Source organism: Ogataea angusta, assembly GCF_019207475.1.
Source record: "Ogataea angusta isolate 61-244 chromosome Unknown 61-244_NODE_9_length_489604_cov_89.567313, whole genome shotgun sequence".
In the NCBI taxonomy this organism is placed as follows: domain Eukaryota; kingdom Fungi; phylum Ascomycota; class Pichiomycetes; order Pichiales; family Pichiaceae; genus Ogataea; species Ogataea angusta.
The window spans coordinates 160,075-183,261 of NW_025065223.1; the positions used below are offsets into that span (position 1 = coordinate 160,075).

At 51.5% G+C, this 23,187-nt stretch overlaps 17 protein-coding genes across 17 annotated transcripts; 9 read left to right on the forward strand and 8 right to left on the reverse strand.

Annotated features, from left to right (window-relative positions):
* Window positions 1-395: 395 nt before the first annotated feature.
* On the forward strand, window positions 396-1,499 carry KL928_004253 (uncharacterized protein; the record flags this gene model as incomplete). The annotated part of the gene is made up of 1 exon (XM_043204931.1): window positions 396-1,499. The coding sequence occupies one exon, from the start codon at window positions 396-398 to the stop codon at window positions 1,497-1,499; it is 1,104 nt and encodes a 367-aa protein (XP_043058320.1).
* A 128-nt stretch (window positions 1,500-1,627) lies between these two features.
* KL928_004254 (uncharacterized protein) lies at window positions 1,628-1,938 on the forward strand (the record flags this gene model as incomplete). The annotated part of the gene is made up of 2 exons (XM_043204932.1): window positions 1,628-1,746; window positions 1,809-1,938. The coding sequence occupies 2 exons, from the start codon at window positions 1,628-1,630 to the stop codon at window positions 1,936-1,938; spliced, it is 249 nt and encodes an 82-aa protein (XP_043058321.1).
* A 22-nt stretch (window positions 1,939-1,960) lies between these two features.
* KL928_004255 (uncharacterized protein) lies at window positions 1,961-4,129 on the reverse strand (the record flags this gene model as incomplete). The annotated part of the gene is made up of 1 exon (XM_043204933.1): window positions 1,961-4,129. The coding sequence occupies one exon, from the start codon at window positions 4,127-4,129 to the stop codon at window positions 1,961-1,963; it is 2,169 nt and encodes a 722-aa protein (XP_043058322.1).
* A 329-nt stretch (window positions 4,130-4,458) lies between these two features.
* KL928_004256 (uncharacterized protein) lies at window positions 4,459-6,537 on the forward strand (the record flags this gene model as incomplete). Its single annotated transcript, XM_043204934.1, has 1 exon — window positions 4,459-6,537. One exon carries the CDS (start codon window positions 4,459-4,461, stop codon window positions 6,535-6,537), a length of 2,079 nt encoding a protein of 692 aa, XP_043058323.1.
* Window positions 6,538-6,556: 19 nt separating this feature from the next.
* Window positions 6,557-7,267, reverse strand: KL928_004257 (uncharacterized protein; the record flags this gene model as incomplete). Its single annotated transcript, XM_043204935.1, has 1 exon — window positions 6,557-7,267. One exon carries the CDS (start codon window positions 7,265-7,267, stop codon window positions 6,557-6,559), a length of 711 nt encoding a protein of 236 aa, XP_043058324.1.
* Window positions 7,268-7,406: 139 nt separating this feature from the next.
* On the forward strand, window positions 7,407-7,928 carry KL928_004258 (uncharacterized protein; the record flags this gene model as incomplete). The annotated part of the gene is made up of 2 exons (XM_043204936.1): window positions 7,407-7,529; window positions 7,596-7,928. 2 exons carry the CDS (start codon window positions 7,407-7,409, stop codon window positions 7,926-7,928), a joined length of 456 nt encoding a protein of 151 aa, XP_043058325.1.
* A 28-nt stretch (window positions 7,929-7,956) lies between these two features.
* Window positions 7,957-9,834, reverse strand: KL928_004259 (uncharacterized protein; the record flags this gene model as incomplete). Its single annotated transcript, XM_043204937.1, has 1 exon — window positions 7,957-9,834. One exon carries the CDS (start codon window positions 9,832-9,834, stop codon window positions 7,957-7,959), a length of 1,878 nt encoding a protein of 625 aa, XP_043058326.1.
* A 207-nt stretch (window positions 9,835-10,041) lies between these two features.
* On the forward strand, window positions 10,042-10,728 carry KL928_004260 (uncharacterized protein; the record flags this gene model as incomplete). The annotated part of the gene is made up of 1 exon (XM_043204939.1): window positions 10,042-10,728. One exon carries the CDS (start codon window positions 10,042-10,044, stop codon window positions 10,726-10,728), a length of 687 nt encoding a protein of 228 aa, XP_043058327.1.
* A 34-nt stretch (window positions 10,729-10,762) lies between these two features.
* KL928_004261 (uncharacterized protein) lies at window positions 10,763-12,685 on the reverse strand (the record flags this gene model as incomplete). The annotated part of the gene is made up of 1 exon (XM_043204940.1): window positions 10,763-12,685. One exon carries the CDS (start codon window positions 12,683-12,685, stop codon window positions 10,763-10,765), a length of 1,923 nt encoding a protein of 640 aa, XP_043058328.1.
* A 375-nt stretch (window positions 12,686-13,060) lies between these two features.
* Window positions 13,061-14,410, forward strand: KL928_004262 (uncharacterized protein; the record flags this gene model as incomplete). The annotated part of the gene is made up of 2 exons (XM_043204941.1): window positions 13,061-13,387; window positions 13,715-14,410. The coding sequence occupies 2 exons, from the start codon at window positions 13,061-13,063 to the stop codon at window positions 14,408-14,410; spliced, it is 1,023 nt and encodes a 340-aa protein (XP_043058329.1).
* Window positions 14,411-14,437: 27 nt separating this feature from the next.
* On the reverse strand, window positions 14,438-15,616 carry KL928_004263 (uncharacterized protein; the record flags this gene model as incomplete). The annotated part of the gene is made up of 1 exon (XM_043204942.1): window positions 14,438-15,616. One exon carries the CDS (start codon window positions 15,614-15,616, stop codon window positions 14,438-14,440), a length of 1,179 nt encoding a protein of 392 aa, XP_043058330.1.
* Window positions 15,617-15,674: 58 nt separating this feature from the next.
* On the reverse strand, window positions 15,675-16,683 carry KL928_004264 (uncharacterized protein; the record flags this gene model as incomplete). Its single annotated transcript, XM_043204943.1, has 2 exons — window positions 15,675-16,590; window positions 16,673-16,683. The coding sequence occupies 2 exons, from the start codon at window positions 16,681-16,683 to the stop codon at window positions 15,675-15,677; spliced, it is 927 nt and encodes a 308-aa protein (XP_043058331.1).
* Window positions 16,684-16,759: 76 nt separating this feature from the next.
* On the reverse strand, window positions 16,760-18,946 carry KL928_004265 (uncharacterized protein; the record flags this gene model as incomplete). The annotated part of the gene is made up of 1 exon (XM_043204944.1): window positions 16,760-18,946. The coding sequence occupies one exon, from the start codon at window positions 18,944-18,946 to the stop codon at window positions 16,760-16,762; it is 2,187 nt and encodes a 728-aa protein (XP_043058332.1).
* A 225-nt stretch (window positions 18,947-19,171) lies between these two features.
* KL928_004266 (uncharacterized protein) lies at window positions 19,172-19,833 on the forward strand (the record flags this gene model as incomplete). Its single annotated transcript, XM_043204945.1, has 2 exons — window positions 19,172-19,340; window positions 19,622-19,833. The coding sequence occupies 2 exons, from the start codon at window positions 19,172-19,174 to the stop codon at window positions 19,831-19,833; spliced, it is 381 nt and encodes a 126-aa protein (XP_043058333.1).
* A 115-nt stretch (window positions 19,834-19,948) lies between these two features.
* Window positions 19,949-20,635, forward strand: KL928_004267 (uncharacterized protein; the record flags this gene model as incomplete). The annotated part of the gene is made up of 1 exon (XM_043204946.1): window positions 19,949-20,635. The coding sequence occupies one exon, from the start codon at window positions 19,949-19,951 to the stop codon at window positions 20,633-20,635; it is 687 nt and encodes a 228-aa protein (XP_043058334.1).
* An 11-nt stretch (window positions 20,636-20,646) lies between these two features.
* Window positions 20,647-21,861, reverse strand: KL928_004268 (uncharacterized protein; the record flags this gene model as incomplete). Its single annotated transcript, XM_043204947.1, has 1 exon — window positions 20,647-21,861. One exon carries the CDS (start codon window positions 21,859-21,861, stop codon window positions 20,647-20,649), a length of 1,215 nt encoding a protein of 404 aa, XP_043058335.1.
* Window positions 21,862-21,905: 44 nt separating this feature from the next.
* Window positions 21,906-23,156, forward strand: KL928_004269 (uncharacterized protein; the record flags this gene model as incomplete). The annotated part of the gene is made up of 1 exon (XM_043204948.1): window positions 21,906-23,156. The coding sequence occupies one exon, from the start codon at window positions 21,906-21,908 to the stop codon at window positions 23,154-23,156; it is 1,251 nt and encodes a 416-aa protein (XP_043058336.1).
* Window positions 23,157-23,187: the final 31 nt, after the last annotated feature.

A 23,187-nucleotide genomic window follows, 5' to 3' on the forward strand; every position in this document is an offset into this window, starting at 1 on the left:
TGGAGCATCCAATTTACCCAATACAGGCAGTGTCACAGTGAAATGGGCCGGGCTTCGCAAACCCTGCCTGGCCCGTGCTGTACTGTAGCCTTGGACGTCGTCCCAATCGGGAAGCCAGATCTGGTCCAGATTCCCCGTTCGGGCAAGGTCGTGTCCTATCTGCCCGATTCGCAAACTCTTCGAGCAAAACGTAAACAACCAAACAATAGAAAAAATCTTTTCCTGTGTCCATTGTTTACTTCCGTAAACGATCTCCAACGAGAAAAGGGTTTGTTTTCATTCTCTCTCTTATAAAGGCCCTGCTGCTGTTTATCCTTTTTCTCAGTTGTCCAATAACCAACTTACAGTCATTCCTTTAGTACTCATCCCTAACTTGGTTATTTTCGCTCCTTACAATGCTAGCTAACACCATTATCAAGGCCCTTGCCCTGTCTGCTTTAGCCACCACCGGCCTGGCCCAGCCAATTGGCCACCTCCACCATCAACATGAGAAGAGAAACGTTGTCGTTGTCACCGAGACCGTTGTCGTCTACGCCGGTGCCCAAACAAGCACCGTCGAGTACGTCCACGCCGACCCAACTGCCGTCTCTGTCTCCTCCCACGACAACAGTGTCCAGGTTGCTCCAACCGAAACCACCTCTTACACCCCTGCTTCCACCCAATCCACCACCCACTCCACCTCCTCCACCTCCTCCACTGCCGAGCCAACCTCCAGCTCCGACAGCAGCTTCAACAGTGGCTCCAAGGGTATCACCTACTCTCCGTACGCTTCCACCGGCGCCTGCAAGTCTCTCTCCGAGGTCAAGAGCGACCTTGAGAAGCTGACCGGCTACGAGTACATCAGATTGTACGGTGTCGACTGCAACCAGGTCGAAAACGTCCTGCAAGCCAAGGCCGACAACCAGAAGCTGTTCTTGGGCATCTACTACGTTGACCAGATCTCCGACGCTGTTTCCCAAATCAACGACGCTGTCTCCAGCTACGGATCCTGGGACGACATCGACACCATCTCTGTTGGTAACGAGCTCGTCAACTCTGGCTCCGCCGACGTTTCCCAGATCAAGTCCTACATCGAGGAAGCCAAGTCTGCCCTCGAGAGCACCGACTTCAAGGGTTCCGTTGTTTCCGTCGATACCCACGTTGCTATTATCAACAACCCAGGTCTGTGTGACCTGTCCGACTACATTGCCTTCAACGCCCACGCTTTCTGGGACGGAACCGTCTACCCAGACCAGGCCGGTGACTGGCTTCTGCTGCAAATGCAAAGAGTCTGGTCCGCTTGCGGTGGCAAGAAGAGCGTCATGTGCACTGAGACCGGATGGCCACACGAGGGCTCTGCCTACGGTGTCGCTGTTCCATCTGAGGAGAACCAGGCCAAGGCCATCGAGTCTCTGAAGAGCGTTGTCGGCGACGACATCATCCTGTTCACTGCCTTCGACGACCTGTGGAAGAGCCCAGGCTCGAACGGCGTTGAGCAGTACTGGGGTTTCACTTCTTAAGCTGTTAAGCCGTTTCGTTTATTTTTTCTATAGGACACATATCGACCTTTGATATCCAATACATACTGATAGTTGAAAAAAAACTGGAAAAATAAGGTAAAATAAAAGAAAATAAAAATTACTAATACATGTTCAGATCATTGGCCAGAAAACTGCCCCTGGCGCGGTTCGGCCGCCGGTTTCTGTCCTCCGACATGGACGAGTACGAGTCGATGATCTACAAGAAACTGGCGCAGGAGCTCGAGCCGTCCAACCTGTCGGTCAGAGACATCTCTGGAGGGTGCGGGTCCATGTTCGCCATCAACATAGAGAGCCCGAAGTTCAAGGGACTCACCATGATCAAGCAGCATCGGCTGGTCAACGAGCTGCTGAAGGACGAGATAGCGAAGTGGCACGGGCTGCAGCTGAAAACCAAGGCCAAAAAATAAGTACACTGTAAATATAATATTTATTCATTACGCCTACTCTATCACCTCTTCCTTCTCCTCCAGGATCTCCTCCTTGACCTCCTCAATCACCTCTTCTCTGGTCTCTGCCTGCTCCTGGGTAAGATGCAGCTCCTTCAGCTTGGCAATGACCTCCTTTCTCCAAGTGTACCACTCTTGCAGCAGTCTCTTTCTCTTGAGGATCAGCTCTCTCAGCTCGGCGTCTGCCTCCATCGCATCGGCCTCCTCGAACTGCGCAGCGTACTCCTTCAGGCTCTTTCTGACCTTCTTTCTGTCGTTCGAGCTCAACATCGACGGTGGTCTTGGTCTCCACTCAAACTCTTTGAATCCGTCGATCAGCTCCTCCTTGCGCAGCATGCCCACCAGGTCGTAAATCCGATACCCGTTCTCGATCTTGTGTCTCCAGGTGGACGACCAGCCAGCAACGTATCTTCCAGACGGGTCCCACGCCAGGTCGGTCAGACCCTTGTACTCGTGGTGGTTCAGCAGCTTCAGGTTCGACTTCACCTTGTCGGACTGCTCTTTCTCCTTCTCGCCGTCGTAGTCCGAGTCGTAGAAGTCGAGGTCGCCGTTTGCGCCGGTGACGGTGGCCACCACGACAAACCGGCCCTTTGGCGACCATCTGATCTGGTTCGCGTGGGTCTTGGTCACCGTCTTGTAGCACAGCCACTTCTTGATCACCTGTTTCGCAACCTTGGCCTCCTCCACGTCGTAGAACGACACAATGTTGTCTGGAACGGCGATGTTCGGGTTCGGCGTGTCCAGCTTCGACACGGTCACAAACCGCTCTCCGTGCGGCTCCCACTGGAACGAGCTCACCACCTCCTTGAGCTCCACTTTCTCCACAGGAATATCTTTTTCGCCCAGCGACAGCAGCTCCAGGTTCGTGAACGTGGTCTTCCTCGACTTGGTGTGTCTGTCGACCTTGCAACACAGCATCTTGGCCTCGTCCTGCCAGCACAGCTTCACGTCCGACACGTTGAACAGGTTCACCGTTCTCAGCACCTGTCGTGACGGCAGCTGCACCACCGAAACACGCGCCGACTGGTTCGGTGTTTCTGGCGTCCAAAACGAGAACACCGTCTCGGGCGGGTCGTTTTTCCTCGTGGTGGCCAGTCTCACGCCGGCCGGAGCAAACTCAAAGTCCATGATGCCCTCGGCCTTGTACAGCTTCTTGTCCAGCAGCGCAAACTCCTGCGTGGTGTCGTAAATCGCCAACGCGTCGGGACCCATCCGGGCACAGTACTTGTCGTCAAAAGACCATTTGATCAGCGGCCACGGCATCGACTGCTGTTTCTCCAGGTTTGGGGGCAGCGCAAAAGTGCGCACCGGCAAACCCGTCTGCAAGTCCCAGATCACCAGCTTGTGGCCGGCACTTTCTGCACTGAACAGACACTGTGCGCGGGCCGGGTGGTCCTCGGGCGGGATGACGATCGGCTCCGGCGACAGCGTCACCAGGAATTTTTCCGTTGGCGAGAAGTCCAGCAGCTGGACGCCCGGATGCACAAATCTGCGGATCCTGTCGAATTTTTCACCGCCCCACGCCTGCACTCCGCCAGGGAAGAACGAGAACAGATACGTGCCCTTTGGCGAGAACTTCATCGACGCAGACGTCCAGTGGGCCCGTGGCTCGATCACCTCCTCGGGCTGGATGTTCTTTTTGTACCAGTACACGCCCACGGTGTCGTGGTGGTGGAGCATGAACTGCTCGCGGCCGTTGGGGTCCAGCAGCCACGACTTGAGGTAGCCGTGCGAGCGGAACTCGGGAATGGCCGGCTCGCGGAACTCCTCGGTGATGTTGTCGTTGAGGGCGTATTTCTCCATGTCTGGCAGCTTGTTGACGGCCAATCTGTGCTTCACGTCCAGCTTCTTGCCGTTCAGCTGCTTGACGGCCTTGTCGGCGGCGGCGGCGTTTTCGAGCTCGATGATCAAGTAGCCCTTGGTCTGGCCGTTTTCCAGCGGCATGAACATGTCGACAACCTTGCCGCACTGGGAGAACAGCTTGGTGAGCACCTTCTTCAAAACAGGAGCCTTGGCCTCTGGCGCGATGGGGGCGCCGTCGCAGATCACAAAGTGCTCGTACGAGTGTTCTGGCTCGGGCACGTGGTACTGTGCCTCGAGGTCCGAGAAATCGATCGACGAGACGTCGACCTGGGATTCGTCAAAAGCGATGGGTTCTGGCATGTTTGAGGAAAATTTTCACTCGCGGAAATGTTTTTTTTCTCACCGACGCAGGTGCGACGCGTCGGCACACAGAAACGAGATAAGAACGCTCTGGTGGCCACCAGGCGACATGCCCCGTGTGCACCAAGAGGTGCCCCAGACGAGACATGCAGAAACTCGCTGCTTTTTGCACTATAGCCACCATTTCCTGGGACCCAGTTGCCGAAAACAGTATGTAAAATAGCGGTGGACTTAATTTCCCGATCGGGCAGGTCTGTTATCAGCGGAAATTAGCCCCTCGCACTATATAAGCCAGCAAGCTTCGCTCTTGTCCCTCACAATCGATCAGCATGGAAAGACTGCGCCAGATCGCCTCCCAAGCCACCGCTGCCTCGGCCGCCCCAGCCAGACCAGCCCACCCGCTGGACCCTCTGTCCACGGCCGAGATCAAGGCCGTCACCAGCACCGTCAAGAGCTACTTTGCCGGTAAGCAGATCAGCTTCAACACCGTCACTCTGAGAGAGCCTGCCAGAAAGGCCTACATCCAGTGGAAGGAGCAGGGTGGCCCTCTGCCTCCTCGACTTGCGTACTACGTGATTCTGGAGGCCGGCAAGCCCGGTGTGAAAGAGGGTCTTGTTGACCTGGCCTCCCTGTCTGTTATCGAGACCAGGGCTTTGGAGACCGTCCAGCCGATTCTGACCGTCGAGGACCTGTGCGCCACCGAGGACGTCATCAGAAAAGACCCCGCCGTCATCGAGCAGTGTGTGCTGTCGGGCATCCCTGCCAACGAGATGCACAAGGTGTACTGCGACCCATGGACCATTGGCTACGACGAGAGATGGGGCACCGGCAAGAGACTGCAGCAGGCCCTTGTGTACTACAGATCCGACGAGGACGACTCGCAGTACTCGCACCCGCTCGACTTCTGTCCGATCGTCGACACGGAGGAGAAGAAGGTGATTTTCATCGACATCCCCAACAGAAGAAGAAAAGTGTCCAAGCACAAACACGCCAACTTCTATCCTAAGCACATGGTCGAGAAGGTCGGCGCCATGAGACCAGAGGCGCCTCCTATCAACGTGACCCAGCCAGAGGGAGTTTCGTTCAAGATGACCGGCAACGTCATGGAATGGTCCAACTTCAAGTTCCACATCGGTTTCAACTACAGAGAAGGCATTGTTCTGTCGGACGTGTCGTACAACGACCACGGCAACGTGAGACCGATCTTCCACCGAATCTCGCTGTCCGAGATGATTGTTCCGTACGGCTCGCCAGAGTTCCCTCACCAGAGAAAACACGCTCTGGATATCGGCGAGTACGGCGCCGGGTACATGACGAACCCGCTGTCGCTTGGCTGCGACTGCAAAGGCGTGATCCACTACCTCGACGCCCACTTCTCCGACAGAGCAGGAGACCCCATCACCGTGAAGAACGCCGTCTGTATTCACGAGGAGGACGACGGGCTGCTTTTCAAGCACTCCGACTTCAGAGACAACTTTGCCACCTCGATCGTCACGAGAGCCACCAAGCTGGTCATCTCGCAGATCTTCACTGCCGCCAATTACGAGTACTGTCTGTACTGGGTGTTTATGCAGGACGGAGCCATCAGGCTCGACATCAGACTCACGGGTATTCTGAACACGTACATTCTGGGCGACGACGAGGAGGCCGGTCCGTGGGGAACCAGAGTGTACCCTAACGTGAACGCTCACAACCACCAGCACCTGTTCTCCCTGAGAATCGACCCGAGAATTGACGGCGACGGTAACTCTGCTGCCGCCTGCGACGCCAAGCCGTCGCCCTACCCGCTCGGCTCGCCAGAAAACATGTACGGCAACGCCTTCTACTCGGAAAAGACCACCTTCAAGACGGTCAAGGACTCGCTCACCAACTACGAGTCTGCCACCGGCAGATCCTGGGACATCTTCAACCCCAACAAGGTCAACCCGTACTCGGGCAAGCCTCCTTCCTACAAGCTGGTGTCTGCGCAATGTCCACCTTTGCTGGCCAAGGACGGATCGTTGGTGGCCAAGAGAGCGCCATGGGCCTCACACTCGGTCAACGTCGTGCCTTACAAGGACAACAGACTGTATCCATCGGGCGACCACGTTCCCCAGTGGTCTGGAGATGGCGTGCGCGGTATGAGAGAGTGGATCGGCGACGGCTCCGAGAACATCGAGAACACCGACATCCTGTTCTTCCATACTTTCGGGATCACCCATTTCCCAGCCCCAGAGGACTTCCCACTGATGCCTGCCGAGCCGATCACCCTGATGCTCAGACCTCGGCACTTCTTCACCGAGAACCCGGGCCTGGACATCCAGCCGTCCTACGCCATGACCACCTCCGAAGCCAAGAGGGCCGTGCACAAGGAGGCCAAGGACAAAACCTCGAGACTTGCCTTTGAGAGCTCTTGTTGCGGTAAATAAGTATATAGGACACGTTAATCTAGTAATCTCCACTGTTGACGAGCTCGTCGAACTGCGAAAACAGGTTTTCCATCTGGTCTGTCGGCATCAGCCCAGCCTCGTCCTCCTGCGCAGGAGCAGCGGGCTCAGGGCCGGCCTGCGCGGGCTGATCCAGAAAGTCCAGGTTCAGGTCGGTGAGCGAGTTCATCGCAGACGGCTCGCTGTTGTCTGCTGTCTTCATGTCGAAAATGTCCTTCATCATATCGTCGTTCTGCGGCCGCTCGCTCGTCTCGCCAAAGTCCAGGAAATCTGTCCGGAAATTGTCCAAATCCAGGTTCATCAGGTCGTCTGTCGACCCAAACACGTCGCCGGCGGCGCCGCCCGGCTGCTGCTCTGCCTGCCGCTGCTCCTGCTCCTGCTTCTTCTTGGACGCCTCCCCCTCGATCTTTTTCTTCATCTCGGCCTCTTCCTGCTTGATCTTTTTCATTTCCTCGTCCTTCACAGACTTCACCTTCAAATATCGCAGAACGTGCTCTGCCTCGCGCAAATTCATGTTGTGCTCGTCGAGAATCTCGTTGTAGCGGTCAAAGTCTTGTTTCAACGTCTGCGACAGCGGCTTCACCAGCGAGTCGTTGTTGTGCGGTACCACCGTTCCCGTGGCCTTGCCACTCAGCCTGTACGTCAACTTGTCCAGAATCGTGGCTGTCGTGATGAAGATGTTGTTGGCAGAGTCCCGAAGCACCCAAGACATGATCAGCAGCGATAGTAGAATGAAATATATTCGTGTGAGCCAGGGGCAGACGACCGACGCGACGGTCGTGCGGGCCAATCAAATGTAACTTCTCAGATGCCACGAAGTGGAAAAAAAATATCTCTCTTCCTCACCAACAATGTTCAGACAATCCCTTAGATCCATTGCCAGAACAGCAAGAACTGCCACCGCCGGTGTCAGAACTTACGCCGAGGCCGTCAACCCAGACGTCCTCAAGGTCTCGCTCGTCTCGCCACACCAGGTAAGTGTGTCCGATATCTAGTCTCTAACATGGCAGGCCCTTCTCACAAACAAAGAGGTCAGCCAGGTCAACCTGCCAGCCAGCTCTGGAGAAATGGGTGTTCTGGCCAACCACGTGCCAACCGTCGAAGAATTGGCTCCAGGAGTCGTCGAGGTGATCGAGTCGTCCGGCACCACCTCCAAATACTTTGTGTCTGGAGGTTTCGCCAGCATCGTGCCAGGCTCCAAGCTCAACATCTCCACCGTCGAGGCCCACCCATTGGACGCATTTTCCTCTGAAAACATCAAATCGCTCCTGGCCGAGGCCCAGAAAAACGCCTCTTCCGCAGATGAGACCGTCGCTGCCGAGGCTGCCATCGAAATCGAGGTCCTCGAAGCTCTGCAGGCTGTTGTTCACTAGATACGATCCTAAGTATGATAAAATTACATTATCCTGACCAATATCTATACAATTGGGGAGCTTCGTAGCTCACCGGCTTCACCTCCTCTTCTCCCAGGCTGCGCTCTTCGTCCTTCGACTCGAACCCAAGCACGTTTAGGCTCTTCTTTGGAGGCTTCATGATTAGCTCTCTGGCGTCCGCCACCAGCTTCTTCACTTTCTCGCCGCCTTCGCTCTTGTCGTCCAACAGCTCAATGGCCTGCATTAATTTCGACGACACAGTGTTGGCAGTCTTGAAGAACGAAAGACGGTCCAGAAACAGCTCGTCGTTCTTCTTTGAAAGCTGTTTCTTCTGATACTCAAAGAGCCTGTCCAACTTGCTCAGCTTGTTCAGCTTCAACTCCACCAGCTTCAGCTCGTTGTTCACTATAGCGGTCATGGCTTTGTTCATCTCTCTCTCCTCGTAGTTGGCGAAAACATGCGACCGCGCTGCCGCAAGCCCAAACGACGTGTTTGCCGCATCTTTCACGTCTGTGAGGGGGTCTTCCATTTCCAGGTTGTCCTGCTCCCCGTTTGAGTCCTCCTTAGGCTCATCCTTTATCTGCTTCGTCTCTTCGCTCTGCCCCGACCCGTCGAGCAGTTGAGTCAATTTATCATCCACCACCTTCTTTGCCCGATCGGCAGCAGCCACGGCCGCATCTGTGTCCACTATGGACGTCAAAAAGGCCAAAGTCGACATGATAGGGTTATCGTTGGGCGAAAATGATAAATTGGGCACGTATTTCAACGGGCCAAGATGCTCTTTGTTTTTCTCCAAGAATTCGTCCTCGATCGGAAACTGCAAAAACCGTATAATACATTGCTCTGGACTCTTGTTGCCAACATGCTCTGCAATCTTGTACCAGTCGTTAGGAAACTGCTTGACTCCTTCAACCAGCTTTTCCAGGTCTGTCTGAGACCACCCTTTGTTGATGTCTGGCTTTATGATTTTCCGCCTTTTGTTAGGCTCTCCGTTCGATGCTGCGCTGCCGTTGTTGCTCGAATTTAAGAGCTCTTTCACTTTCGACATGTCAGGAAGCTCTACAGGAGGTTTGTAGCTCTCAAAGGGAAAGAGCCCCCGCGGAGTGTCAAAGTCGACCGTGAACTCTCCCGTGTATGGCGGCTCTAACGGCACAGGACGCGTCTCTGGGTTCACTTGGTAATTGATTATCCCCCATTTGTCCAAAAACTTGTGTAGTCGGAGCAATGTGCCAGCATCTCCAACAAGGTTTCTCCTGACGGCTGTGAACGACAAGTACTCGTTGGGGTTTAGTCTGTACGTGTTCACCATGAAATTCCGATACCGGGCATATATCTGAGGAGTCTTGTTTTTGTTGCTTCCGTTGAAGAACTCTGGAAGAGACTCTTTTTCGATTTTATGGATCTTCTTCATGTCGAACCACGCACCGTAAGACGGCAAAACAACCGTGTGAGTTTGCTTCTGGAGCGAGGACATGCTGATCGTGCTTTCCATTTGCGATCTCGAGGTGAACATGTAGTCACTCGAAACTTGGTCCTGAGGGCCCATCGTGGGCTTGTTTTCTTCCATATATGCGCTTCCTTCCTGAGGCAGCGGAATGTCCTCGTTTCCAGGCTCTTGTTTGACCTCTTTAGAACTATCTGTAGTCTTCCTGGCTTCGCCATGAATATGTTCCTGTTCCACAGACTCGGGTATTATGTTCGTGTCTATGTCGTTTGCTTCCTCAATGTCTTCGGCCTTTGGCTCGTGTTCTTCGTCGACTTCTGCCCCCAGGTCTTCCTCGTTGCTTTTCTCAGCAACTTGCACATCTCCGTCGACGTTTTGTTGTGCATTAGTTTCGTTGAGTTCCACTCCGACACCTTGTTCATTTCGCCCGGGACTTGGCGACAATCCTTGGTTTTCTTCCATTGCAGATAAAGATGTCTTTTCTAGTAGTCACCCGCGTTGTTCAGACTGTTTTTCGACCCGACTAGCGTGTCAATTTTTATGTTTCAATGCGCAACAAACAATAAAACTTTTGTTTATCGTGGAGTTTTTTATTTTTTGGCAATTGCACAAAGCTCCCGCGACGATCGACTTTGTGTCCCCTAGAATATTTATTTCACAGAGTCCATCATGGCGTTTGCGAGAGGGTTCCTACGTTTTGCCGGCGTGACCGGTCTGTCTGTGGCGTCATTCGGCGCCGGAGTGTCTGTGTTTGGCCGTGCCTGGCCTGTCCTCAACGAAAAGGATAAACAGCTCGCGAACGAGCGGTCTTTGCAGTCGCTCGAATTTATCAAGAGCTCCAAGTTGTACAAGCAATTGGCAGCAGATAAATCGTTCGAGCTGCTTTCTGGCTCTCAGCTCATTCCAGAGGCTCACAGACAGTACCATGTGGGACAGGGTCTCTTGAACTCGCCCAACCACATGACTACCGACCCGATCATCTTCCTCAACCGCGATGAAGGAAAGATGTACTGCATAGCACATCTTGGAGCCCAGACGGTGGGTTCGGATCGGAAGATCCACAACGGCATTATCTCTACGATCATCGACGAGGGCCTATGTATGTGTGGATTCTCAAAACTGCCTTCCAAGAGAGGTGTCACGGCACAGCTCAAGCTCGACTTCTTCCAAAAAGCCCCTCCTGACTCCACCGTGGTTCTCAAGGCCCAGGTGCAGGAATTTCGCGGCCGCAAATGCATTATCACGGGCACAGTGGAAACTCTGGAACGGTCGCCGATCAAAGTCGCTGACGGCTACTGTATTTTGGTGGAGCCCGTGTGGTTCAAATATTTGAACTGGGTCCCTGTTTTTGCATAACGATGACTAAATTCAGAGAAATACAAAAAAAATGCTAGTGTTGATCAGCGTAGTTCCATAAGCCAGTGGCACTATTCTGAACGTTGACAGACTCTACAGCGTCTGGGGGTGAGATGAGAGATGCAATGGAGATTTTCTTGAGCCGTTGCGACGGACTCGCCTGCGGATCGCAGCTCTTCACGGGGTCTTGGAAGACAGCCCGTTCGAAACTTGCATCGGCCTCAGATTTCTCCAGTTTGACAGGCACGTCTGGCTGCGAAAAGTCCACCTTCGAGCCCGTGTGGTTCGGCCCGACATAGATGCGCAGCAGCTCGTCCTGTATGTTTTCGTCGTTGAACAGTTTGCTAAGTACGTGGTGGAACTTCTGTGTGAGATTCCAGTTATCAATACCGTTTTCGAGAATGTCTAGTAAATTGTCTGCGATTTCGCGTCCTCTTTTCGCGACGCTCGGGTCCGACGCCCTGAGGAAATAGGTCAGCACCTTTCCCAGCAGGAAAGTCCAAATAATGATTTCCGTGCCAAAAATGGACAGCGCCGCAGTGTTTTTCAGTTCTTTCAATATCGTGTCGACTGTTATGCAGCATTGGAAGATCACTTCCCACGAAGGTCTATGGCTGTCCGCCTGGTTGTGCGACGGTGATTCGGACGCAATTGAGTGGACAATGCTTGCGTGATGTAACGTGATGAGAGTGCAGAAGTAATTGCAGCATATAATAAGACTGTGGTAATTTGGATTTTTTTGCGTATGGGTGCCCAGTTTCAGCTCGTTAGGGACAGTGTCGAACCACATTCCTAGCAGAGTGTCTTGTTCGCTGGAGGGTAAACCGGCGCTGCCGTTTACCACCGTCTGGTCGACGGCGGCCAAAGCCTCGGCTAGACGCAAATGTTCGATGGCGTATAGCTTTATAGTGTCTGTGATGTCGGTGTCGAACCTAAAGTCCCTAAGCGAGAGTTTCTCTGACGGCACGGTGGAAACGTCTATCAGACGCGGTTTGCCAAGAATAACCGACACCACAGTGTCTTTGGAGATAAAATACCAGGTCAGTTTCCGGATTTGACATTGTTCTTTTTCGGTGTACTCGGAAAGGTCGTTCTGAAAAAAACCGTGCGAGTTGGCCACAGAAATCGACACCTGGAGCCACGAGTAGAGAGATTTCGTGTGGAAGTAGTGGTCTTCGAGCCCCAGTCCCAACAGTGCCATCGCTGCGAGCAGACTGACCGGGTTGCCCTCAAAGTCATGGTCAAAGAGAGCTTTGGCCCGGCCATACAGTATGTTGGTAATCTTGGACTGTGTGAGCCTGCTTTCCTCGGACTCGCACTTTATAAACTTGGAGCCGACGAAAAGAACTGTCTGCAGCAGCAACAAAGAAGTGGGGTTGGTGTATTTACTGTTCTCGGCCAGAAAAGTCTCTTTGTTCAAGATCGGAATCAGGGGGTGCACATTTTGGAAATAGGAGTCGACGTAGGTCTGGCAAACCGCCTTCTCGGGTAAATTAAAACAGCCCAGCAGGTTCAGGTTGCGGATACTCGCGTCGCTGACGTCCTGGAACTGCTGTTCCTTGGAATACTCGTCAAACAGCCTGGTCACAAGCCTGTTTTCGGCGTCCGAGTAACTTCTGTAAATGTACTCATGATGGCGAGTTTTTTTCAACTTCTCCATCAGCTCGGCAGGGTCTATACGAACTGCATTCAGAGTTTCGATCTTGGTCTTCTCCAGGAGATCGGAGAGGTTCTTGTGGATCTGGAACTTTTTGATTCTCTTCTTGCGCTTGTACAGTTCGCACTCCAGATTCAGCTCCTCGCAATTAGTGCACCGCTGCCCTACTTCCTTGAAGTCGAGGTCACATTTGATTTTGCGTTGATGGCAAATAACACAAGCCTTCAAAGCCCTCTTTCGTTTCCGCGCGCCATCACTGTCACTCGGGGGCGACCGCGTGATCTCTGAGTCGACAGACATGGTCTCAAAGTACGACACCCAATGATTTATTAATGATATAAACTTATTGAAATTGCAAAAGAAAGGGCAGCTTAGTGATCTGGCAAACTTTGAATCCAACTGGTACGGACGAGAAAGTTAAGAATTAATGCATGTTTCATCCCAACGGTTTGTCCTCTCCTGCAGGAAAATGCGCACCAGTTTCGTACAATCAATACGCCGGTGACCTCAGCCGCTGCACCAAGCCAGATTAATAGACGAATTCACCACAAAGAATCCCAGCGCGACACAGACAGACAATGCTAACCTTCCACCACGACACGTTTTCTACTACGGCCCACAAAGCTTTTTCCGACGTTCATGTGAGATTATGTACATGCATGCGCCTTAATGCGTATGACGTATAAAAAGGCAAAAAATAGGGCAATACAAGCAAAAAGAAAAATTAAAAACCTAGGGCCCGGCGGGACTCGAACCCGCAACCATGCACCTCCGGAAGATGACGTGATAACCATTACACCACGGGCCCGATATAGTGCTATTTTAGGCACCATTGCCAACATATCCAGCACTGAATGTATCAGCAAAGGCCGCCCCTTTAGGGAACCGTGCATCGGCTGTTCCATTTACCCTACGGCAAATGCCGTGCTACGCCCTTCTGCTCAGTATAAACCACCTGGAATTCAACCACTTAAAATTCAGCGAGGTACTTCCGTCTTGCTCGTCTGCGTTAGAAGAAGAAATGTGACCGCCCTCGCCTCAAGTTTTTCTTCAGCTGCATCTCAGCTTTTGTCAGACATCTTACGTGCATTAAACTGAGTACCTGAGAACCGCCTTATCCTTTTACAAAAATGAGGCACCGAGTCGAGAGCCTGTCTTTCGAGACAAAACACCTCTGCACCAAATATATTCTGGACTTGAAAAAAATGGACAAAAAAATTGGTCGACTTTCTCAGTTGATACTCAGGCAATATATCCTCCCAGCCAATGTTGTCCCGCCTTTCAACTCTTGGCATACCCCATTCTGCGCGGAGGCCTCTTTTTTCCCAGCTGGCATCTCCAACGTTCTCAATCGTGTCAATAAGATACCATTCGCATAGCCATCAAGATCACACAAATTCCCATAGCCATTCACATACCCATACTTCCAGCACGCAAGAGCAGGCCCGACAGACCAGGAAATCGGGGTTCTCGTTTCTGAACAACTTTGTGCGGGGCTCGAAGTTTCTGGTTTCGTCGTCCATTGTACTTCTGGCTCTCGGGGTTTCGTCTGTGTCGCTGTATCTGGTGTTCAGCGAGCTATTTTCTCCATCGGGTGAGACATCAACGTTCAACAGAGTAGTGTCAATGATTGAAAAGAATGAAGAGGCGCTGACGCTGCTAGGCTACTCGAAAGAGGAGATCGAAAGCGGCAAACACATCAGACTCAAAGCGTATGGTTATGCTGCGGGAGACAAGTGGACCAGAAACAGACCAATTCAGGCTACCAAGTACCTTGCCAAGGACAATAAGGAGCACATGCTGATGAAGTTTTTCGTTGAGAGCGATTACAAGGTTGCCGTTGTTCAATTGGAAGCCATTGAGGAGAACTTTGTTGAGCAGCAGCTTGTGTATGTGGCGTTGGACGTGAAAGGACAGAAACGGTTCTATCTGGTTGGAGGTCCGAAGTCCAGCTCTGTGAACAAACGACTGGGCCTGATGAACGAGTCGGGTTTCCTGGGAGTGAAATGGGGAAACAAGAAATAGTGAATACTAACGAGCTTAGCAATCCTGTCAAATAGAAATTATGACCAATATCATCAACATATTCAGAACGGCAGTATATTCCGTCCTCCCAGCAGAGTTCAGGTACGCATGCTCAAAATCGTTGTCAATGTCCTCGTTGACCATGTCTCTTTCGCCTGACGTGATCTGTTTTCTTGCCCTGCCAATCAAATATCGATCCCAGTCGTCCATGATTTCCTGTCTGCATGACTTACCGTTGTAGTCATAGAGCGACTGGTAGTTTTCGATGGAGTAGTTGTGTGCGATCAGCTTGCCCAGCCCACCCGCGTGGCAGAACGAAGCCTGGTTGCCGTTGTACGAGTAGTACAAATTCAGAGCTATTGAGTGTCTTTGGAGTTTGGTGCAACTGGCAAAGATGCCGTAGCGCCCTTGTTCGACGTCATTTTCTATCGACCCGCAGTAGACCGTGTCGCAAAGACGTTCCAGCTCGTTGAACTCCTGGTTAACCTTCTTTGGGTTTATCATGCAGCGAAGCGCTGACATTATACAGTCGCACCTTGAGGCTCTTGGCGTGTGTGGAAGAGACGAGGTGCAAATGGACATTTCTTCAGGACACGGGCCCGATCGAGGGCTGGGGAAGCTCAGACCCTGGTTGGAGAAGTAGAAGTCCACAGGGTACAGCGTGTCACAAGCGAAGTACTGGTCTACCGTTCTATTGACGTGCGAACTTAGCTCCAGACCGATCGGGATGTATCTCATTCGGTTGCGCACAAGGTACTTCTTCATGTCTCGCACGGCAGCTTTAAAAAAGGGCAGGTTGTGTTCTTCCAACGAGGCCTCAATCACAAACCCCACCAGCGTGGGAAAGAAATGCGCGTTGTCTATTACCGTGGTAAAATCCTCGTATAACTGTGTATCCCAAGTTGAATTGGCGATTGTACCCAGTTTGACCACGAAGTATCCCCGCTGCTGGGATTGAATCACCTTGCGGCCCAGATCCAGCACCGCCTTGGGGTCCATCATTGGGATCATTTCCGGAGGGCTGAATATGGACCCGTTGGTGGAGTACACCAAGGTTCGGTTGTGGATTTCTATGGCGGGTCTATCTAAATGATGGTTATTCTCCTGTACAAGCGGCTGGAATAGTGAGGGGAGAAACGATATGCCGCCCGCGCACGCTAACGTGCCTCCTGTCAGGGACATTAGCGCCAGTGTGCCGTATCTCATGGGGCTCGAAAATAGAGTTTATATTTAAAATAAGGTTTTTTATATCCTTTCTGCCCATTTATAAAAATCCCACTTTCCGGAGTACGGTAAGAAGCGGACGCAAGCCAATGTTTCTGCGGTAGAGAAATAAAATGAAAAGGTAGACTCTGGTTTTGAGGAAAAGGCGCACTTGGTAGCCAAACGTCAACGCAGGCTTTGCTGGCGAGAGAAGTGTTGCTGGGTCGTCTGTGACAACACCCTCCAGCAACGGCTGTCCGTCTATCTTGCGCTCTCCGTATTTCGAGAGGGCCAATTCTAAGTCCTCTTTGCTGTTGACTGTCCAGAACCACAGTCGCACTTTCTCCCTCTCGCAAAAGTCAAGAATCTCCTCAACCATATACGCCAGACCGTTGGCAACAACGATCACAGAAACACAGTCTAGTCTGCCTCCCTTCTCCTTGATCTGACTCGCCACTTTTATACTGGTGAGCACGTCCACAGAGATGTTGAGAACTTCAAACTGGGCTATTCTCTCGTCGTAGTAGGCCGCGCCCCACAGACCGTAGATGATCTTGTCCTTCCAGTACTCAACTCCACCAACAGCCTCGAGATTCTCTAAAATCAGGTCCACAATGCGCTTTGGGTCATTGTCGGCCTTAATATCCAGCATCAATTTGATAGGCTCCGAACGGGACTCGTTGGTCTTCACGGCCCACTCTAATACTTGTTTCAACGTCGGAATCGGAAGATGCGGAGCTCGCAGCGTGCGCAGCTCGGACAAAATGCCCTTGTAGGGGGTTTTCGTGACAACGTAGTCCTGTCCAAACACACGGTTTGTATCAATGTCGTGGCAGATCACTACCTCGCCATCCGAGGAGATATGGAGATCTGTCTCTATCACAGAGCACCCATTCTTGACCGCCTCCTCGAACGCGAGAATCGTGTTTTCCGGACACGTTTTCTTGAGTCTACGGTTAGCACGGCATGCCAAATCACTTACCCTCTGTGGCCGGCAAGAAGAAAAGTCATATTTCTGGCAAAATCAAAAATGAGCTCCGTTTGCTCCAGTTTAAAAACGGTGCGCGCATATTTAAATATACGGTATATATCCGGATTTGGTTTTTTTTTTTTTCACGTGGGCCGAAGCCATATACATCTATCCTACTACTCTCGAAGTGGAATGTTGTACACCGTGTTGAGGGTCTTCTCACGCATGTTGATCCAATAGTCGTCGTACAGCAACTGCAGCTCGTCGATGGAGCTCAGGACCATATTATAGTCGTTCTCGGCCTCCAATAGCTTGAATAGCGTTGCGGCTTTCGTGCTATTATATTCTCCCCAGATCTTGTAATCGTGGCACGCTCCGATGAAGTTGCTTCCCCCCTTTCTGAACAGCTCAATGTCCTCGGTCGGCACATAGTTGCACTGGTCGCTGTCGACCCACAATCGAAGATGGTCCACATATTTGTGGCCAAAGAACTCCTTGGTGTTGATGATGTCCTTGTACAGCATGTCTAGGATTGAAATGAAGCGGTTGGGCACGTTTGCGAGTCTTCCTTCGAAAAGCGTGCGGCGGAGCGGGCTTATTTGGTCAATGTGATAGAAGAAGCCTGTCCCGCTATTGATGATTTTGCGTTTCGACCCGTCCACTGTTCTGTCGGCCTTGAGGTCCTCGAGCACATCCCCCTCGTTGACGAACATCTCCATCGCGTTCGCAGGGATCGGCAGCCCGTCGCTGCTGATCATCAACCCGGTAACCTCCAGATACAGACCCGTGCGGATGTCTATGAACTTGAGGTCGATCGACTCCGGCGACGCGTTTCCGTTATTATTTCTTGCGCGCTCCATGTAGTATGGGTTGACATCGATATAGAAAACACCCGTGCCGTCCTTTGGGTCCTGGATCACCAGCGACCCGTTCAGTGACTCGGCCAGCCTGACCATGTCCCTGGCGGGGATCTCGAAATGGACGCTTTCCTCCCACGGACTCAACAGCCCGTTTCTGTGCCACCCAAGGAGTGCTTCCTGCGACAGCCAGGTGGTGATGCCCAAATTTGACGAGAAATGCAGCCATCCGCGAATCAGCTGGTGCCAGGTGCTACGTTTATCTGTCTCGTCCACAATGAGGTTGCTGAAAAAGCGCCAATCGTATTTTTCTCTGCTCACGGCTCCGTCTTTTTTTCTCAATAAAATATCATGATAATGCAGTTCCTGGTGGTGGAATGCGGCTCCGGCAAGCTTGGTCTTTTTCTTGTTGGCAGGGAACTCGAACGCGTCGATTGAGACCTCTGTTTTGTCTAACCCCTGCGCTGTGGCGTCCACAAAGTCTCTACCCAGAAGCTGGCCAATTTCCCCCAGCGAATCAAAAACAGAAATCGGTGAGCTGATCACCTGTTGGTACGTGTAGTTGTACCGCGCCATCTGCGACTTGATGTAGCTTTCCAGAAGTCCAGACCGCACAACATCCTTTTTTTCAGCCACTTTCACTACAAATGCAAGATCTCCTGCAAGGAAGATCAGTTTTCTCGGCAGTGGTGCCACTTCAACCAAATAAGTCTTACCCCTTAAACTGAGGCGGTACGCGGACTCGTAATCCGATGCTGGTGAGTCGAAGTAGAAGTTCAGCTCGCTGCTGTCCTTGTTTTTCGCATCGATGCATCCTGGCCACGGAGTTCGCACGTTCGACCCTAGCACTCCGGCAACAAAGCAGTTGGGTTTCTGCTCCAGCAGGGGAATAAGATCGTGCATGTCAATCCAGTCTTTCCAATGGAAATCGAACTCCGGGATCGGCGCCTTGGGATTATGCTGTAGTTCGACGAGGTGCCGTTTGATCGCTTCATAATAGATTGCATGTGTAGCACGCAGATCTGACGTTTCTCTGGCATGCTTGTAAGGAGCGTTGGGTAACACTGTCACGTCGGCCGTGTAGGGGAACTCTAGAAGCTGATTTTGAGACTGCTTGTTCTCCTCCATCAGCTCGTTCTTGGCATCTGGCTTAGGATGTTTTCGGCTGAAAATTGCTCCAAGAGAAGGTAACGAAAACGATCGCGAGCTTTCATATGCACTGTAGTCGCCCCTAGACTGGAACTTGTTCAGAACCAAGATGAACGCAACCAGATACAGCAACGGAATCGCAACCTTGATGTATCTGTGTCGTCTCCACCGGCCCACCAGTATCCAGAAAGATTTTCTCTGCTTTCCTGCTGGATAAGTTTTGCTATCAGAGGTCATGCTTGACCGGCTGCTGCTCCTCGACTGGGGCCTCAGCTTGTCCTTGCGCACGCGCTTGCTGGGGGTTGTCGGTAGGCCTTCACCTTGAGAACCGCTTCTAAAAAAAGTATAATCAGACATAGCTACCGCGGTTTGAGAGCGTGAGCAACGGAGCAAACCTGGTCTGTTAAAAAGGCAGTTGAGCACCTGGGGTAGCGGAAAGAACACAGTTCAAAGAAGAAAGTTTCAGTTTTGTCCGACATTCTTTAGCTGTCCCTAGGGCCCAGATTTAGTGACTGGCCAGCTGGCACTTGCAGATAAAACCCCTACACCACTGCAATATTTTACTAATTTATTTTACCTTTTATGCGAGGCAAGTTATCAGCCCAAAATTGCACTAATGTTTTTTCTGGTGTAAGATGTGTGCAATATTCAAAGGCCAGGGCTCGTGAGCATCGAGATCCAGCCTCTGCAATTGCGGGTCAATATATGGGATTCGTTTACCACAGTACGCCACAGGACAGGCCAGTTGGCCGTAGGTGAGTGTGGTGATAAATCCCAAACTGTTCCGCTAAGAAACAATGGCCACATTGCGTCTTAACGGGACAAAGCGTGAAACAAAGAAGACAAAATTTTTCAGTTCCCTACTGAAACTAGGCCGGTTTTTTATTCACGCTTATGTAATGCCGGCGTTTAGTCCACAGATAATATAACGGTTGCAGGTGTGAGGGTGCGGGTGGCTGGAGCGTGTACATGGATCGAAACAGCACCCGTATGAGGGCCCGAGGCGATGGCTCTCGGAGAGCTTTGAATTAGGCCTCGCAGGGATATTGGCACCAAGTTTGGGAATTAACCTATCGAGCAACACATACCCTGCGCTTTTAAGCGAAATTAAAGGTAATATCGGCACAAGTGCTGGCTGTAGAAATCTGTCTTTAAGCATTGATAGGAAGAAAGGCGATCTGGTGACGTCAGTCTCGTTAAAACCACTCAGGGGTCAACAAAATGGTCGTCACCAACTGATATGACCAACAACGTTTCTGGCCGATGACTCTTTTACATTCATGTGATGTTTAGCTAAGCAGAAAAGTTGCCGATTTGACCAATATTTAATGATCTGAAATTACATAATCAAAATTAGTCATGTTCACCGGTATTGTTGAGGCTATTGGGACTATCAAGGAGGTGAAGAAGGTCGGCGATAACGACGACCTTGGTATCGTCATTTCTGACGCCTCGTCAGTTCTTGGCGACTGTCATTTGGGGGACTCGATTGCCGTCAATGGCACTTGTTTGACGGTCACGGAGTTCACTGATTCAGAGTTCAAGGTTGGTGTTTCGCAAGAGACTTTGCGCAAGACAACCATTGGAGAGTTGGGTGTTGGCGATAAGGTCAATTTGGAGAGAGCAGTTTCTGGCGACATGAGATACGGAGGCCATATGGTGCAAGGCCATGTCGATACCGTTGCCAGCATTGTTGGCAGAGAGCCGGATGGAGACAGCATCCAGTTTGAGTTTGAGTTGCGCGACAGGGAGTTTATCAACTACATTGTTCCGAAGGGCTTTATTTGCGTCGACGGAACCAGTCTGACTGTGATTGACGTGAACTACGAGAAAGCCAGATTTAAAATCATGATGGTGTCTTACACACAGGCAAAGGTGATTATGCCACTGAAGAAGATAGGCGACAAAGTCAACGTCGAGGTCGATGTGGCTGGAAAGCTGATCGAGCGTCAGATCCAGGTCTCTTTGCAGAACAAGGACAGCGCCTTTGGAAGAATATTGGAAGAGCTTGTGGAGAGAAAAGTTAGGGAAGTATTGCAGAAATAATGAATATTAATTTATAGGGCGAACACCAAGGAGACACCCTCGTCTCCTGCCGTAACCAGTCTGATCTTAGAGTTATCAAGCGCGAAGTCCAGAACGCCCATGTGGTGGCCCACGTAGGTGTATAACTGCTCGCCTGTTCTCGAGTCCCATTTGTACACCTTTCCATCCATAGACGCTCCCAGGAGCAGCGGCGAGTTGTCGAGAAATTGCAGTTTAGTCACCGCGTCTGAGCATTTGAGAGTCCGTCTCACCTTCCACGTCTTGGTGTCAAATATGAAAACGTCTCCAGAAACAAGGCCCAGAGCAGCGAGCGACAGGTTGGGGTCTCTGCACCAGCTGATGCTCTCGATCGAAACCTCAAAAACGTCCTGGCCCTCCTGCAGCTCCAGAACCTTGAACGAGTTCTGGATCGCACCGGTTTCGCTGTTGATTACCACCACTTCCGAGTCTCTGGAGCCAACAACCAGTGCCTTTCCGTTCGGATCGGCCTCCATCGAAACCCACGGAGTTACCACTCCCTTGAGTCCCGAGTCGCCATCGATTTTGTAGATCTGTGTCTGGGTGAAACAGTTCCATCCGATGATAGAGCCGTCCTCCGAGATGGTCACCAGATTCAGCTCGTCCAGGTTGTCGACGTTGATGAACATGCCATTGGTGCACTCCATTGAGTGCGAAAAACCTGTGAATATCACCTCCAAAGTAGGCTCGATTTGGTAGACCCACACAGAGCCGTCGCTTGCTCCAAATGCGAAAACGTTCTGTTTCGGATGCACTCTTATCCACGTGATCTCTTCGACGTCCTCCAACGTGCCGTACAAATTCCAGACCTGGAACTTCTTGGACGCCTTATGGACCAGCACTTTGCCAGTCATGTCTCCAGTAACAAGGTACGAGCCGTCAGCAGTGAATCCTCCAGCAACCACAGATTCTGTGTATCCTTCGAGTTTGGCGACTTGTTTCGTCGGACTGGTGTGCGAGGTCCACAAGTATGCAACGTTGTCGCCCCCTCCTGTCATGATCAGCGGCACAGAAGGATGCGGTGCCACCACAAAGATGGAATCTTGGTGGCTATCAAAGTATCCCTGAGAATTATTGCTCAAGTCGACCTCTAATGGCTCATCGTCTTCGTCCATCTCGTCCTCACTGTGGTACTGTTCTGCGCCGGTGTCCTCAACAACCTCTTCAACCTCCTGGAGGTTGACGTACTCTGGCTCTTCGCTATCCATTAGTAATTATATTTGGAAAAAAATATTTTTAATTTTTTCCATTTATGACCTCATCTTATCGCGAGATACAACGTCTGCGAGACCAGTTGTTTTCTGACTCGATCGATATTCCCCTGGACGCGGCTTACGCAAGGGCGATACAGCGAAATGAGCTGGGGCCCTTTCCGTTGCCAAAACATATAGAGGCCAAGCTTGGGAAGCGGTCCATCCTGGATAAGCTTCGAAACCAGCCCATCAACTCGGGCTCAGACTCGGCTCTCGTCCTTGCAAATAACATCCTCACCAAGGAGGAACTCACCAACCCCGCTTTGGTCCCGCTTCTCGACAACAAACCGCGCCAAAAATACCATCACAGCAATTGGAAATTGCACAAGGTCCTGCTTGGCCATACGGGCCAGGTCACCTCTGTCACGTTCGATCCTTTCAATAAATACTTCGTCACTGGATCTGCTGACAGCACAATCAAAATATGGAACCTGGCAGCTTCCAGGTTGGATCTCACTTTGACAGGACATATCATGGCAGTCCGAGGACTGGTGGTTTCAGACAGACATCCGTACATGTTCAGTTGCTCAGAGGACAAAACGGTGAAATGCTGGGATCTGGAAAAGAACGCTGTGATTAGAGACTATCATGGACATCTTAGTTCTGTCTATACTATTGACCTGCACCCAACACTGGACCTAATAGTGACGGCTGGCCGTGACTCTAGTGTTCGGGTCTGGGATATTCGCACAAAAGTGGCCGTTTACACATTCACAGGCCACAAATCAAGCGTTAACATGGTAAAGGCGCGCGCCACGAACCCTCAGGTTATCAGCTCCTCCATGGACTCTACCGTCAAAACATGGGATCTGATTGCTGGAAAATGCGACAAAACGTTGACATATCACTCCAAATCTGTGCGCTCGTTTGCTCTTGGTTCTAACGACCAGCAGCTTGTGTCTGCTTCGTCCGATGGAATCAAAAAGTTCCAGCTACCAGACTGTACTTATTTGCAAAATTTCGAGTTTTTCAACACCAACAGAATAGAGCATGGAAACACCATCATCAACACACTGGCCTCCAACTCTGATGGTGTCATGTTTGGAGGTTGCGATGACGGCAAGTTTGCCTTTTGGGATTGGGAGTCGGGCGAGATTTTCCAACAGGGGCAGAACGTCGCCGTGCCAGGATCGCTGGCTGGAGAAACAGGTATTTTGTGCTCTAAATTCGACCAGAGTGGTCTGCGGTTGATTAGCGGGAACGTCGACAAGAGCATCAAGATATGGAGACAGATCGATGAGACTGTCTGAACTATTACCGTTGAGCCGTGTTGAATTATAT